Below are 15,935 nucleotides of genomic sequence, written 5' to 3'. Positions count from 1 at the left end.
GTACGCCACTGGGAGCCCGGCGTGACCACTGAAGCCGGAGAAGAGGAGAAGAGCTCGCTGTTCTATTTCGCACCTTTTTTAATAGAACATTCATGTAGTGAGGGCACAATAAATGCATTCGTCTGCTGAGCTGGCTTGCGCAGTCGCTTTACAACACGCCAAATGGCGTCCACAGATTTTTTCGCTTCAACTGTAGCACACAAGTCCCTCAATCGCTGTCAGAACATCTTATTGAGGTGGCCTCTGCGTTCTCCCTGAAGTGCGTATGTCACCTTCCTATTGACAACAATAACGTCCTATGAATGTCCTATCGAGATCCACTCCCAGGACATGGATATCATTGGGATGTGTCGCATACGTACTGCGGACGTCACTCACGCGATCGTTTGGCCGCACTTGTCGTATCCTGTGTAGCCAAATGATCGTGTGGGGGACGTCCGCAGGACATATCGTATGAAGGACGTCCGCATGGGACATCATGGCGACATGCTGCCTGTACTTTATGGGCATATGCCAGGTCCGTTCGCACAGTGCTTGCTAAAATGTGTAGTTACTATGTTTGCAGAACACGCTGACAGAGGCAACGGCCGGAGGGCCTACGTGTCAAAAACAGGTACATTGCGTTCAACATGTTACGCGATCACGCACGAATGCGGAAGTGCATTATGCTCTTCATTGTTCTAGACCTTCCGCCGAGCACAAGTGGCTCACGAAACTGAAATTTTCAAAGTAAATTGCGGGAGGAAATTCGCAAAGTACGACATACACACCAACTACAGGCATGATAACTTGTAACTCGACCACGCGAGAAAAAATACTCATACCAAGAAGCTTGAGGACAAAGCCTTTTGAAGGATGAATAGTCACGTATATGCCGATAAAGGTCCGTATACGATATTCCTGGGACATTCGTGGTAGGATATTTGAAACAGGTCCATGACTGATATATTCGGGGCGTCCATGGTAGGATACCTGAAACTGGACTTCCGGGGAATGTCCTATTTGTTTCCGAAACGGTGCATGGCCATTGGAACATAATTAGGATGTCCTAGGGACGAAGTGTTTTTATTCGGTAGGTTCAATCATGGCGCACTGCCTTCAGTTGCGCGCGCTTTTTCAGTGACAGTGGTTCCTATTCTGCATCATAAGATGGTACATCAGGATGTCGCTAACTGGGTATAGAGTACGGGAACTTTTTCTCAAGCGAAATAATATTGTAATATTGTTGCCACCGAATCAAAATCACAAGTTACAGCTTTGATACTCTAGCTCGCGAGTCTGTATGTATATGTTATCAATTTTTATTTTGGCAATGGCACTTGAATATTTAGCACCGACATTCAATTTCAGTAGTGTCACAATACACGCCGTGCCTCCAAGTCGGTGCACCAGCTGAACTTTACAGCAAAGCAGTTTCGCACAACTTTTCATGCAGCAGTGATAGCTGGGGTGAGGCAGCATGCTCGGTATCAATCAGCAATGCAACCTGCATTGGGGTCCCGATGGCTTGCTTTTAAAAGCGATGGTCAATGATTATAACATAGAGGTTACCTGGCCTACACTAATAGACGCCTTCCTCGCATGGTTCCTTAATGTGATTAGCACTCTTAGGGTACTTCACGCATTTACTCGTGTGTATTTGCTGCCTGTATCTCAGTACGTCTGTGTCTCTATCCGTTTTCCCGCCACCTTGGGTCACTATATATACGTAACCCATATAGTCTAATTGGCTGCTGTCCTGAGGGAACCCGGTTCAAAACCAGCCGTCTTGGGTCTCTGGGTATGTGCCAGTGCAGATGTGTGCCACATTCCTACAATCGAAAAAAAAATTATTCAGAATGTTTCCAGTGCAGGGCGGAATCGAACCCGCGTAATATACATTCAGACAAGGTTGCCTGAATGTATATTTAAAGGTGCGCCACCCGCTGACTTCCCAGCACTGCCGCTAGATGGCGTGACGTTTCCAGAGGGAAATGCGACAGAGGAAGGAAGGAAATCATCTTTAGTCAGGTCCTGCAGGCCACGAAAGCTTTGGGCTCTCATGGAGTGGGCGTCTCCATGAAAGCAATCCGGAGGGAAGAACTCGCTCCCCAACTCTGGGCCGTCCAGCAGGTCCACGACGCCGCGACAGAGCAACCCTGCTGCGTACACACGTCATACGTGACGCGTCTCTGCAGCAGCGATATACGGTGTATCGCTACATTGCTTCAATGCCAATCGCATTAACGTCGATCGAAATTCATCGCGAGATTTGTTCTGCCGGAGGTTATTTTTGCCAGCAATTCGTGATGTTTCGTTTCTCGCATAGTGTATTACTAGCTCCACATTGGAGGTCAGCTGAGATTTTGTATGGCTGCGATGGTGAAGAGCAGCCAGCAACACAGTCTGCATGAGAGCCTCGAAGCAGCTATTTAGCCAGAGTGTTGGTGATGATAAGAACAGCCAGCAAACAGACGCATATGGTAAATTCGAAGGATGTGACAACTCGCTTATGTAGCTTCTCTGACTTTGATGCATCGGATTGGCATACTTCTCACTTCGCTTTTGCACGTATACAGTAATCATCCTAACCATAATGACATACCCTGATGTCACTATGCACAGCATGTTTATACCATGCCACAACAAACTGTCCAGCAGTTCCGCCACAGACATTTTCATGTCGCCTCATCCTTTGTGCTCTTCGCTGCACTGTTCTTTTGTCTCGGTGCTTCTCCTTCATTTAGTGGTCTCAGGGCAGAACACTTGTATTCCCATATTATATCCAGAGCAGGCATTAGTTATACTGAGGCAGTGCCAGCCTGGAGCTCAATAATATCACAGGGTTCAGAAATTATACCTTGTTACGGTTCACTGTGTGCGGCGATGAATGGAACAGATGCCAAGCACCTGAGATACGACGTGCCTAATCATCACGCTTGCCAACATGAAAAGACTTGTCTGTCGAGTGTGTGCAACAGGATTATGTGCCCGTGCTAATCCGGCTCTTCTTTGTCCTACGTTCACCACCTCTATGGCAAGGGAGTGGTTGCACTCCGAATTCTTTTGTGTGGGTGGACCAGTGTGGTGTACCAGACGTTACCTACGCTCCCCAGCTCTACACCAGTGCGTGGGTATTTCTCCGTATTCCTCTATGTGGATTGCCAGGAAGTGGTTGTTCTCCGTATTCCTCTGCGTGAGCTGACCAGTGTGTTGACAAGGCCCTCTACCAGGGAGCAAGAGAGAATGAGGTCACCCGGATGGTGTAGGGCATAAGAAGGCCAGTGAGACACCACGAACAGATCTTCTCTGCCCTTGCGTGTAGGAGCACACATGCCGAATGTTTCTGTACTTTTTGTCTCGGAGTGCACCGCTCACCCGTAACGATGCATTAAACTTCCATTATTTGTTTTTACATCATCTCGTCTTCCCTACCGAACCCTCTCCAATGGTCAACCTGGCTCGCACTCCAATAGACGCTGTTGAAGGTCCCTGAAACTCTGTCCCAGTACCAATCGGTGGCAGCCGTAACAACCTATGCACGGCATTGGCAAGTGCCGACAAGTAATGCCCAATGCAGAAAAGCAATCTGAACACCAGCATTCTTTGCATCGTGCTAGCAATCATCAAAGAAGCAATAGCCAAATTCAATATAAAGAAAAATGCTTTAATCGCATTATCTTCACACATCTCTCTTCCATACTTTTCCTGACAGAGCGACAGTTATTTTCTTAAGGGGCACAATGACACTCTTGATTTTAGACGGCTGCTGCCACAGTTTTCAAGACAGGCACAGGGATGACAGGGTCGACAAGCTGAGGAACAAAGTTCTCCCTTCAATGTGGATACTAAAGAGGCAAAGGAACAGCTTTCGTGCAGACAACACTACAATCACGGCGAACAAGCATTCTGCGCTTAGGACAGGAACCTCACGCTGCTTATTGCAAGAATTTTTTCTGCTTTACGTTGGATGCATGTTTCTCTTTCTTCTTTTCCTTGAAATAAACGGCTGTCTTAAAGCAGAAGACAAAATATTGACATGCGGTGATGTTTTATTTTGACACATGTTACCAGATCAAATTACATGTTAACCACATTAAGCACTGTAACATGGATCCCATTCAGGTGCTATTTCGTGCTAGCCTCATTCTAAGCCATTGTGTAAAATTTCACACCAGTTGGCTTGCAGCAATATAATGTTCGATAGGCAGAGTAGTCATTCAATAATGTGACCTAGGGTCTATGCCTGAACCTATTTGCTTAGTGATAACCTAGAAGCAAGCACATATTTGTTCAGATAGCACTGTGATTGACTTCACTGAATGCCAAATGATTGTGGTGGTCTTTCAATTGTGCGACAGTAATTTTCACCTGTGTTCGTGATTTACAAACTTCTGTAAAACAATTCTTTTTCTGCAGTACCTTGTCTACACTGCATACTTCACGGCATATGTATGTTCTAAAGTGTAGTGTTAACTCCATGCAAGTTTTTCGTGTGGCACTTAGAACAGTATATGTGAAATATCAACAAAAACACGAAGAACACAGCTTCTTAGTTTGGAATGATCTCTAAATGAAAACAGTCTCACAAGCACAAAACATTCTTAATAAATTTCTTCTTTCAGTCATTGCAGGTAACATACCAGACAAGATGTTTGGGCAGGCAGACGAAATGATAGTGTAAATTATTTCAATGCAGCAGCAATCTTCGATAAGTTAACTAGATGAACGAAAACAATGAAATCACTGATACATCGTGCTATACAGAAAAGGTTTCGCTGAACAATGATTGACAACCACTGAACGCTGTATAATAGTGAATTGAAATTCACTGCAAGTACTGATGTCCTGATGAAATAACGGTCACTTTTGGCCATTATGGCTAAAAACTTTTTGAAATGATGCTATGCAAGAAAAACCCGTGCTGAAAAAGATAGCTCCACTGACTGATGCAAAACATGCGTTTTCAAACACCTAACCATGTTACATTGGGCATAGTATACTCACAGCATGAATCTGTGCGCGTACACAAGCACACACATGGCTTTGACATTTAGCTTTCTTTGGCCTCATGGCTGGTAACTGATTGTAATGAAAATGCACGGTTCATTAAAAAACTGAAGTCTTGCTTCCAGCAACTCATGTGCATGTCAGCGCATTCTGCAATCAAGATAATCCATCGCAAGATATCCTGCAGAAGCAACAGCATGCATCTCAAGTTTGTGTGTGTCAGCAAAACAAGATAAGATACCAAAAATAAAGCAGTTGGGCATGCAATGTTGCACAAAATTAACTGTGCATGGTAAAATAACACCTAAAAGCCAAAAAAAAACAAAATATTATGAAACATTTGAGATGTACTTTTTAAACACTTAATTGTCGAAGATCTGCAAAATCCACAATAAAGCAATAAATTATGCGAATCATCGCAAATTGAGGGAACTGCCCTGACTTTCTTGCACCAGTTTTCCATTCGCAGACTGCCATGTAATCATTTTTGAGTACACGTAGCTCAGATCTGGTTTTGCCATACAGATGACTTGCAATAATTCAAACTCCTTAATGACCACAATCCTGTTCAGAGTTGTCACACGTTGGAATTGCAAAAAATAAAATGTCGCCTGCAACGAAATTAACAAGACCTTATGCAAACAAATCTATGTGCGACAATTTCATGCCTTGCTGCGCTCAACTAACAGAAAACTCGAAATTTGCTAAAAGATGAAACGAGGTAGAGCTCTCAAAACATGGGATAACTATAGTTAAGATGTACGAAGCATCATTTCACATTTACAACCTCTCAACGAACACAGCAATTTCAATATCAAGTTCGGGTAGGCATTGACTGTTCATACATTATAAACCCATCAACAATTTCTGGCCACGCTGAGTTTCCTGACTTGGACATTTCAACAAACCGAAATCCTTCTTTGACCTATTTCAATTAAAGTGACTGAAAACATTCTGAACCAACCAAAAATTTCTGATTTCGTTGAATTGAGCCAAGGGTCTGAATTATCCGAGAGGCAATTAAGTCAACTGTTCCTTGTTCTGCGAATATGCAATTGACCACTCTTCGTGCACACAAAACAAGACGTGCCTCTATACACGGCTGTCCACTCATATAGGAAACACCTTATCAAGTACTCATGGCATCTTAAATATTAAATGAAGGCTAGCAGGCCTTATTAGCTTTCGCATGATGTAACATATTAGTCTTTTTTTTTCACTTACTCTAGAAAACTGTTGGAAGTTATATCGGGCTGAATACTAACAAGGTGTTTCCCATAAGAGCAGACGGTACTGTAGGAGGCATTAACAAGGCAGCTATGTAACACGCACACTAGTACTCTTGATGAATAGTCTATACTTCGCTGTAAAGGAAGCACGAATGCAACAATTCAAGTGCACAAAAATGAAATAAAGGTGCCATATTAGTTTTCTCCACTGGGGATCGATGTTGTCGTAAAATGACGTTCAAGTAAACCGCGCCAGCATATCGCAACCCTCGAGCACCATCTTCCGATTTCTTTATATTGTGACTTGCAGTCTCCTGTTCAGTCTTTGCTTGCCGCCAATTGTACACAATGGACCCCAAAGAACTGAAGGTGGACCATAACTTATATGTGTGCAACTACAAACTTCATCTGCCACGGATGCAACTGTATGAAAGCACGTTTCTCGTTTCCTTCTCTCGCTCTAACCCGTATGATTATGACCACTCAAATGTTTTCAGAACGATGTGTTGTGAGGAGAAATTTTACTAGAGATGAAAAGCAAACATAGCGAAGATGAATACAGAGAATTAGTAGAACTAGAAAGCTTATGTGTGCTGCCTCCCCATTTTGTGAACACCGTCTGAAGTTGTGACCCTTTTCACACTGAGGTTCATTAAGGAGTTTGTAGTCTCCTTTTGTCAGACATCTGAAATGATTAAGATAAGCACTCGAAATGATCTCACTTTAGAGAATTGTACCTGTCGCCTGAATACCTGAAGACATTAAATTTGTCTCGGTATGTGCCATTATGTCTTTAGTTGCATAAGCTCAGAAAATGTAGAGATATCTCGCAACAACGAAAGCCATGCAATGTGCTCTTCAGAGTCAACAAAATGTAACATTGGCTGTTGCTAACAGCAACTGCAAGACACAGCTAGCGAGTATTTTATTAATTCTTAGCTGACCTCCATATTTTTGGAGATTTCACCATAACTGTGAGCATGCGAAGAACATTTGAAATAACTCGTATGACATTTAGTGAAAATGTTCAATCACTGAATAAAAACTACAATATTTGGTGCCATTGTGTCCCCAGGTTAAAAAAATTTTGCAGCCTAATAGAGCACCGAAACTATGCACCGGAACATTCATTTGATCAGGTTGTGAGTTTAAATAGTGACATAGATTACAACAACCACTTACACAAAGCATGAGCTTATCAAAAAATTTCAGTGCTTTAAAGTAAGAAGAAAGCCTCCACACAAAAAAAATCTAATGATGTCGTTTTATTCACTGTCACATGCACTTGCGGTGTTTAAACATAGCCTCACACTTCCATTAAAAGAGAGAAAAGCTAAGTTTGGTGTGTCTTGTTTTCCCGGTCAACCTATCAACACTTGCAAAAAACAAAGTAAGGTTTGTTATAGTTTACCTTGCATTCAATTTTTCTTTTGTCACATTCAGAATGCGACATCCACGCTGCTCTCCTCGACAATACAAATCCAGCATGCCCTCAAGTCAAGTGTTTACATAGTATAAAAGAGGCGTGTACAAGAATATCTCGCGTGACACTCTGGTATTTTCACATCACTTCTCTTCTGTTCTGTACAAAACATTTGTGGGATAGGGACGCATAACTTGTTAAAAGGCAGGCATTTTTTTCTTATTTACAAAAAATTCAGGTCGTATGTACAAGCAGTTCTTCCATCCCTTAATATTTTTCTTTCTTTCAAACAGACTAGGCCTAGGAGTGTTGCTGCTTCTCAGTGAGAAACAATGAAAGCAGCTATTTGTTCGTAGCTTTCTAAAAAAAAATGTAGAAAAAACAAAATGTACAAAACTCTGGGAAATCTTGATAAACTTTGAGACGTTTTGCTCATTCCATCCTCAAGCAGAGAATCAGTTGTCAGCTTGTTTTGATGGCCTGGTGACCTTGTAGGATCTGGAGTTTCTGTGCAGATTCCTTGTCTTCCTTATGAATTGGGCAAAATAGGCTAGGAAGTGTCCGTCGCTTCCAGGTCCGCCGACTCAGCATCGTTGGTTTGTGGGCTTGAGTAGCTGGCTGCTTCCTGAAGGCGCATCAGCATGTTGAGCTGTAACGACACAAATGAGAATGCACTCATTCAAGTACGTTTTCGTTTTCTTCAGGCAGCAAACCTGCAAACATTTCTTCTGTCTCCTCCATTTCTTTCGAGGAGGACATCGACGTTCCCTTTTGTATCTGCCAGCACATTGTGTATTTCTACATAACACATTTGCCTAAGAATGATATGTACAGCAGGCCACAAACAAATATGAGACACTGGTTCCATGACAAATGAGAACTTTACTCTGCTAAGGTGTCGTATTTCTAAAATAATAAATTTCATTATATCAATTGTTGCATTAATGAACTTCACTGTGTAAGTTGTAATGGCTACGCCATCTGGAAACATTAAATCTAACGCTATGTGCCCAGGGACAAGGTCAATTCAACTTTTTTCACAAATACTGCCAAATCCTGTGAACACTTGTGGTTAACTTCACTTACTTATAAAGGTCAACTGCAATGAAATTTTGAATGGGTAAATATAGCATATCATTTCTTTATTACATTTAAGAGACTTTCAATAGCAGCTTCGCAGGCAATGTTTACAGCTCATGGTTAACGATATGACGCCTGTGCCGGAACAAGGCCTCTGGGATCTCCAGCATGCCACGAGTGCTGCCCCATCTCAGAGGCCACGCCAAGGTGCAAAGCGCCATCATGTCAATGTTTCATGTTCTGCATCATTTCTGGCAAACGGTGTTGCAGCATTTTATTTGTTTCATTACAAACAAAACATATAACTTGCAAGATTTTTTAGAGCATTCACTCATATCTGCAAAGTATAATTTTGCACAGTGGCTGCTCCGTACTTGCAAAATCTGAATCCATACTTTTTACATTGGGTGCTAAATCTGGTCGCAGCTGCTCTTTAACCATCTTTTTTTAAACAGTCCTACCAACGCCAAAGCAAGGAGCTTGCGGGCTTTGCAACAAAGCCGATTTTGAACCAAGAAACTCAGTAAAGTATATTTCAGGAACCCACCAGGGGATCTGCGTCCGAGTCAGGCTGGTCCGGCACAACCTTTGGGCCCGCGCTCGGGTCGTATCCGACGTCTTCTGGCCGTAACCTCAGTAGCTGTGGAGCTTCACAAACTGGTCCCGGCCATGGATAGGTCTCCAGAACCCATTCAGCTGGGTCTTCCCATGCTGCCCGCCGTCCATAGAGCTTGAAACAAAACAACAGGAGAACACTTTCACTTCGAACGCTCTCGCCATATATCCGTGTACTCAGCGGGCTTGCTCCAAGCAGTTATAGTATGAGAAGATACGCTTCCAGAATGCTGAAAGCCTGGCACCTGGGAAAGCCTAGTGAGATTAAAGGAGTACTGGCATATATTTCTGAAGTTATAAAAACTGTATTCTTATTGCCAGTAAAAAGACCTCTGAAATTCTAATCTCGTACTAAAGTTGGTCTTGAAACACTGGACCTGCTTTATTTGACCACATCTAATCTTTGAACCATGCTGTTTTACAACCTATTTTTTTATTACTTTAAGCCTGGCGCTCGAAAACAATGTACGTATTCAGCTGCAATTATTTACATGTTCATTCCAAAAGTGTTGATTGTTAAATGTAATTAGCAAGCTGATGTTGTCTTTAACTAGTATTTATATAGTGCTTTTTTGTGTGTATTTTACCATTTTCTATGTAGTCCCTTTACTCCGAGGGTACTGTAAATAAATAAATTGACGTTATTGTGATGTCATGGCATGAAGTGAAATTTGCTGCCGTTTTATAGCAGTAAGGCTAGGTATGATGCTGTTGCTCATGAAAAAAATTAACAAGAGTACTGTGGTTCTCCTTCTTGGCTATGCATGCGTATAACTGCTGCAGTAGCGATTGAAGGAATGGAATGATCCAGTGCTTGATGTTGTCATGACGCATCCACCTCCAAAGTACTGAAACCAAAACTTGTTCACAGAAACAAGTATTAGAGTAAATAATTTAGGGCATTCTGATTTTTGTCAGTATTTTTCAGTGCTTTGGATGGTTTAGACTTTCATTCAGAGAAATAAAATGGCAGGTCAAAAATGTCACGTCAGTGTTTCTTCAAAGGCAACTAACCACCTGAGTGCAGCTGGGCTCCCCCAGACATGATGGTTTCACATGCAGGGAAAAACCACCACATAATGGTGCTCGAAATTACTTTGCTGTAACGCAAAGATTCAACTGATGCCGTGCTGGTGCTACACTCAAGTTTTGTACCACGTTTCTTCAACATGCTGAAAAACGTAGGCATCCCTATTCACACTTTAAGTTGTGTGATACCATCTCCCCAGTCCAGTACCGTCACCAATAAACCTGCTGACACATGAACACATGGCTTAAACGGTATGATACCACCTTCCTACTGGCACCGAACCCCTTGTAATACTTCAACTCAACCTGCAGAAAAGTGCCGCACAGTCAAAATAGCGTGGTGCCATCGATTCTACCACCTCCGCTGAATCTGCTGAGACCGAAGCCCACTGCTGGAGTGGCATATCGCATGCATTCTGATATTGCCTCTCTGATTAATCTGTTGAAAGCTGTGCATGCAGCTGAAATGGTATGGTAGTAACTCCTGTTGTTATACTGTGTTTCATCCTGCACCAACAATTACTGGCACCGCAGCTGTCAGAAACATTAACAGCTGTCTGAATCTCTTCGGCATAAAAGAATCGTCACTGTTTTCCCAGGTTATTGCATCGAGTGTCATTTTATTACACCACTACTGTCCAAACACCACCTCTCGTGAGAAGTACTTAGGAAGCTGCGGCAAAGTGGAAACTGGTGTTGTATAGCACACGCTCCCCCTTCCCACTTGTTAAAGTGGGTCAGTTTAACAGCAGTAAATTGCTGCTGGACCATGGTTATGTTACTAAATCATAGTAGCCAACATCTGATAAATGTCAAAGAGAAATACAGTAAAACATTGGTACACCTAATAGCATCTAACACCACCAAGAAAACATTTGTTATATCCAATATTTGTTATAGGCACACAATTGCTACATGCCAATATTGGCAAGAAATATTTTAGATTTACTTCATAACGTGAGCTGATTCATTATACCCATGTTTCTTGTATTAAGGTTTGACTCTATTAAGTCAGACTACATATTGCAAAACTCTCCACGCAATTCCTCGGCCGCAAAAGCTTACCCATGAAGAAAGAAAATGGCAGCCAAGCTTTCCTTCTTAACTTCCACATTCAAACGGCAGTGTGGAAAACGTCATAGCCGTCGCAGCCAGAAATCGAACCCACTATCTCGCAGTCAGCAGTGAAACAGCCCAGCATCTAATGGCAAATTTGGCAAATCGCACCGGGGTGGCGATGGTTATATTCGGTGGCACATTGGGGCACCCTGGTGTGCACCAGTGTGATCTGACGAATTCGCCATAAGACAATTCATTTGGGTAAAACTCCCCAATTTGCAAACAATAGATCTTTCCCCCTCTTTTTCTTGTAAACAAATGAGGGATGGGCAACTACAAATCAAACGTGCCTATCTCAAATAAAACTCTTCGATTATAACATTTGATACTCAATTTTTCTTTTTTGACATTCAAATCTTGCTGCAAATGATGCTGTTACCACGATTACTGGCATCTGCCTGCAAACGGTCCACCAGCCACATTGGGTAAGCCGACCAGGAGATGTCAACTTTAATCATTCCTTTTGAAGGTTTCCAGGTAAACAGACTTATAAATATCATTGCATGCACAGTAAGCAACAAACTCTCTTAACATTTTCTCTCTGCACATTCCTTTTCCTATATTTAAGAACAAGTTAATGTTTGATACAATATACAAAAAGCATTATGTTTTATACATTGATATTTGATCTGTTTAAGGACATTCCACTATTTTAACCCCAACAGAACAAGACTACCATGTATTTCAGTGCAAAGCAAAGCAAAGATGGCTACCTGAAGGCCCTCACGAACTGCTTCAAGGAGGTACGGCACGATGCTGTAATTCCAGAGGTCAGTGAACCACACCTGAGAGCCTGCCACATCCATAGGACATGCAAGGAACAACCGAGGTCCTAAGAGAAAAAACAAGTTGCATGGTTATGTCAAATCGAGAGTCCCGAAGATGGAAAAATGAACCTTAGTCACTCAAGTTAGTAAACAAAGCAAGTTGTTTAGTCCCTGTGTCAAAAATGTTTGACAGCCATTTTCATCATTTAATAAAGTGGAAGCATCATCCAGAAGCTTCTGACTTAAAACACCATGCCAGGTCAAGTAATCTTGCTTTCAGAGAGATGCTGATTTAGAAGGTGTCCAGCCACATGAAAGATTATGTACATTTCTTGCCCTACAGTCATCTCATTACTTACCTAAGGCTGAACGAAGTGAAGCAACTAAACTCTGCTAGTAACAGCGCAAAATATAGACAAGGGACGAGAGAAGAAGACACCACAAGCGCTGACTTTCAACAACGTTTATTCTGAAAGAAACACGGCTTCTTATAAACATTGCCCTCACGTGTCGCAGTCACGTGATCTCACATCATGTGAAACAAGCACTTTTTTTTTTCCTTCTTTTCTTTTTTTTCTTTTGTACACTCAAGATAGCGGTTGCACGTGCAAAAGCTCAAGTTCTTTTTTTGTCAGTAACAAGGACGGCGTGCTAACGCATTGGTCACGAAGTCTGGTAATCTCGGCCGCCTCAATTATCTCCCGCGGGAGATAACGTCTTTTGTGAAGCGATTGCTTCGCTGCATGACACAAAGAACATAGCAAATAAACGGACACCAAAGGGGGAAATGTCAACTTGGACAATTAACATGCCATTCCAGAAACCCCGCAGTGCATTTTTTGTGCCAACAAAACACTTAGTTTAGGATAAAACTGCATCTGAAAGGTTCACATCCCTTCAGCACATTTCAAGTCGCCCACAACCAGAAAGGAGTTGTGAAGCTGCACACGTCATCGCTGTTCTTTACTGCCGCCGGTGAGTAAAACGGCACCCTACAGCCGATTTTACATATTTCTTGCATGCATTTTGTTGCCTCTTTAGTACGAGCTGTGCGAGCCAGCAAACAAGCGCAGCATTAAGGGATACAAAAACTACTAAAACATGGGAGTGTGGGCAGCGCATGACTAAGCGAAAACCAAGTCTTTTAACAACTAGCCACATCATTAAGATCAACATCAATGAGCTCTTTTTTACGAGAATCGAATAGACGTGGACAAGTCTGGTAATCTCGGCCGCCTCAATTATCTCCCGCGGGAGATAATTGAGGCGGCCGAGATTACCAGACTTCGTGACCAATGCGTTAGCACGCCGTCCTTGTTACTGACAAAAAAAGAACTTGAGCTTTTGCACGTGCAACCGCTATCTTGAGTGTACAAAAGAAAAAAAAGAAAAGAAGGAAAAAAAAAAGTGCTTGTTTCACATGATGTGAGATCACGTGACTGCGACACGTGAGGGCAATGTTTATAAGAAGCCGTGTTTCTTTCAGAATAAACGTTGTTGAAAGTCAGCGCTTGTGGTGTCTTCTTCTCTCGTCCCTTGTCTATATTTTGCGCTGTTACTAGCAGGATGGAAAACCAACAAGCCCAAGCTGCTATTCTAACTAAACTCTGTGCTGTGAAGACTGAAGTAGTGACAACCAGGTCAAAAGAGAATTTTTCTGAGTGTTTAGTCAAGTAAAGCACCAGTTCTACGTCTTTTGTGAAGCGATTGCTTCGCTGCATGACACAAAGAACATAGCAAATAAAGGGACACCAAAGGGGGAAATGTCAACTTGGACAATTAACATGCCATTCCAGAAACCCCGCAGTGCATTTTTTGTGCCAACAAAACACTTAGTTTAGGATAAAACTGCATCTGAAAGGTTCACATCCCTTCAGCACATTTCAAGTCGCCCACAACCAGAAAGGAGTTGTGAAGCTGCACACGTCATCGCTGTTCTTTACTGCTGCCGGTGAGTCAAACGGCACCCTACAGCCGCTGTTACATATTTTTTTGCATGCATGTGGTTGCCTCTTTAGTACGAGCTGTGCGAGCCAGCAAACAAGCGCAGCATTAAGGGATACAAAAACTACTAAAACATGGGAGTGTGGGCAGCGCATGACTAAGTGAAAAACAAGTCTTTTAACAACTAGCCACATCATTAAGAGCAACATCAATGAGCTCTTTTTTACGAGAATAGAACAGACGTGGACAAGTAGCATTTTCTCACATTTTTATAATGTCATGCAATCTTTTTCACGTCAATCACTGAGTACCGATCGGAAAATTATAATGAGGAGCTATGACGTCATCGGGCTGCTACTAGAATGTGCCATTAGTCTCAAATCGTGTTATACATTTATCTAAATTTGTCACTTACTAACGCTCTGTTCTCAATAATACTGATGCATTAGAAGTTCAGAAGTACTACTCTATCACTTTAGTCTGACTTAATATTTGCCTATAGTGTCTCTTTAAGGTTGCTGCATGCTTAAAGCTGCAATAAACTGTAAAGTCTACATGGCTGAAATCCAGCCAGTGGGTCATGGTCTGGTTCATGGAATTGTACATTTTGCGTCTATGTTAAATTCAGCGCACTACAATAACATACTGCAGATGATTTATCTAATTGATGCTTTGTTTCATATTTCTTGCCATTTGCTAAAAACAGCTTTTATGAAGCTTTTATTTACTTACACCTGCATTCCATTCATTCAAAAGATGCAATGAGGGCACTTTTCTGGCACCAGACTTTCACAAACTGCTACCTTCATCAACACTTCCGAGTTTTCAGTATCACTACTTATTCCACTCTGCTAGCCTTAACAGAACCGCAGATTTTCCTGTCAAACAACTTCTTTTCTCTCCTGAAAAAAATATGGAGGAGGTTATACAAAACTGTTAATAACAAAAAAAATGGCTCCAATACTGTCTGACTTCATAATGCAGCAAAACAGATTGTTGCAGCTTGTCATCAATCCCTTGTGTATCTTCATGTATTCCACAGTAAGCTTATGATGAATTTAGGAGGGACTCGTGTTATGGCGACCCTATAAGTATCATTACCTTATATTGACCTTACAATGACTTAATCATCAGCTGCAACTAATTTGTGTGAGTTGCATGACATCACCGCACCTGTTCACATTGGCGGCAAACTTCAGCTACAACTGCTTTCCTCCTTCATCCTACATCACCTTACATTATTCCAAGCAGGGCAAGATCTAGTAATGGCTGTCAGTAATAAAAGCGCTCACCAATGGTGACATCCGACGAGCTGTGTGTCTCTAGGAACTGGTTCAGCTGGTGCCAGATGCGAGGCATCCAGTCCACCACCTTGCCGAGCTCTGCCAGCCGCAGGCCCGTGCCGACCTCCTCCTCGACCAGGCGCCGCCGAAGGAAGCGCCCCAGGAAGCCCTTCACCGGTTCCATGTGGTTGGCACACAGGACCCACCTGACGCAGCGTGGGAGAGATACGCGAGGGTTGTAGCTCGTTGGCATTATGGGTGCACAAATCTGGGCCGGTTGAACTACTACACATGCTGCCTAGGAGGCTCAATAAGGAATTGTAGAAGAACGCCATTCAGGAAGATCCTCACATGCCTCTATATACCAGCCTCAGCTCATCCAACAACTGTGCCTTAAAGGCCGACCACAACGAAAATTTTTAGGCACAAAGAAAGCCTACTTTCAAATGGCACAGAT

The 15,935-nt window shown here is 42.5% G+C and overlaps 1 protein-coding gene across 6 annotated transcripts in view; it reads right to left on the bottom strand.

Moving 5' to 3' along the window:
* Positions 1-3,625: 3,625 nt before the first annotated feature.
* Positions 3,626-15,935, bottom strand: part of LOC142568146 (uncharacterized) — a 326,673-nt gene continuing 314,363 nt past the window's right edge. For all 6 annotated transcript variants that reach the window (XM_075678219.1, XM_075678221.1, XM_075678222.1 and 3 more), the window contains 4 exons: positions 15,488-15,684; positions 12,198-12,316; positions 9,269-9,451; positions 3,626-8,290 (listed from right to left, as the gene is read on the bottom strand). In XM_075678219.1, the coding sequence (XP_075534334.1) occupies positions 8,192-8,290; positions 9,269-9,451; positions 12,198-12,316; positions 15,488-15,684 (598 nt within the window). In that variant the 3' untranslated portion in view covers positions 3,626-8,191. The remainder of the gene's footprint in view (positions 8,291-9,268; positions 9,452-12,197; positions 12,317-15,487; positions 15,685-15,935) is intronic.

The sequence above is a fragment of the Dermacentor variabilis genome, unplaced genomic scaffold (genome assembly GCF_050947875.1).
Source record: "Dermacentor variabilis isolate Ectoservices unplaced genomic scaffold, ASM5094787v1 scaffold_17, whole genome shotgun sequence".
Taxonomy (NCBI): Eukaryota; Metazoa; Arthropoda; class Arachnida; order Ixodida; family Ixodidae; genus Dermacentor; species Dermacentor variabilis.
Note: the sequence above shows the minus strand (reverse complement) of the source record. Positions and strands in the feature narration are given on the sequence as shown.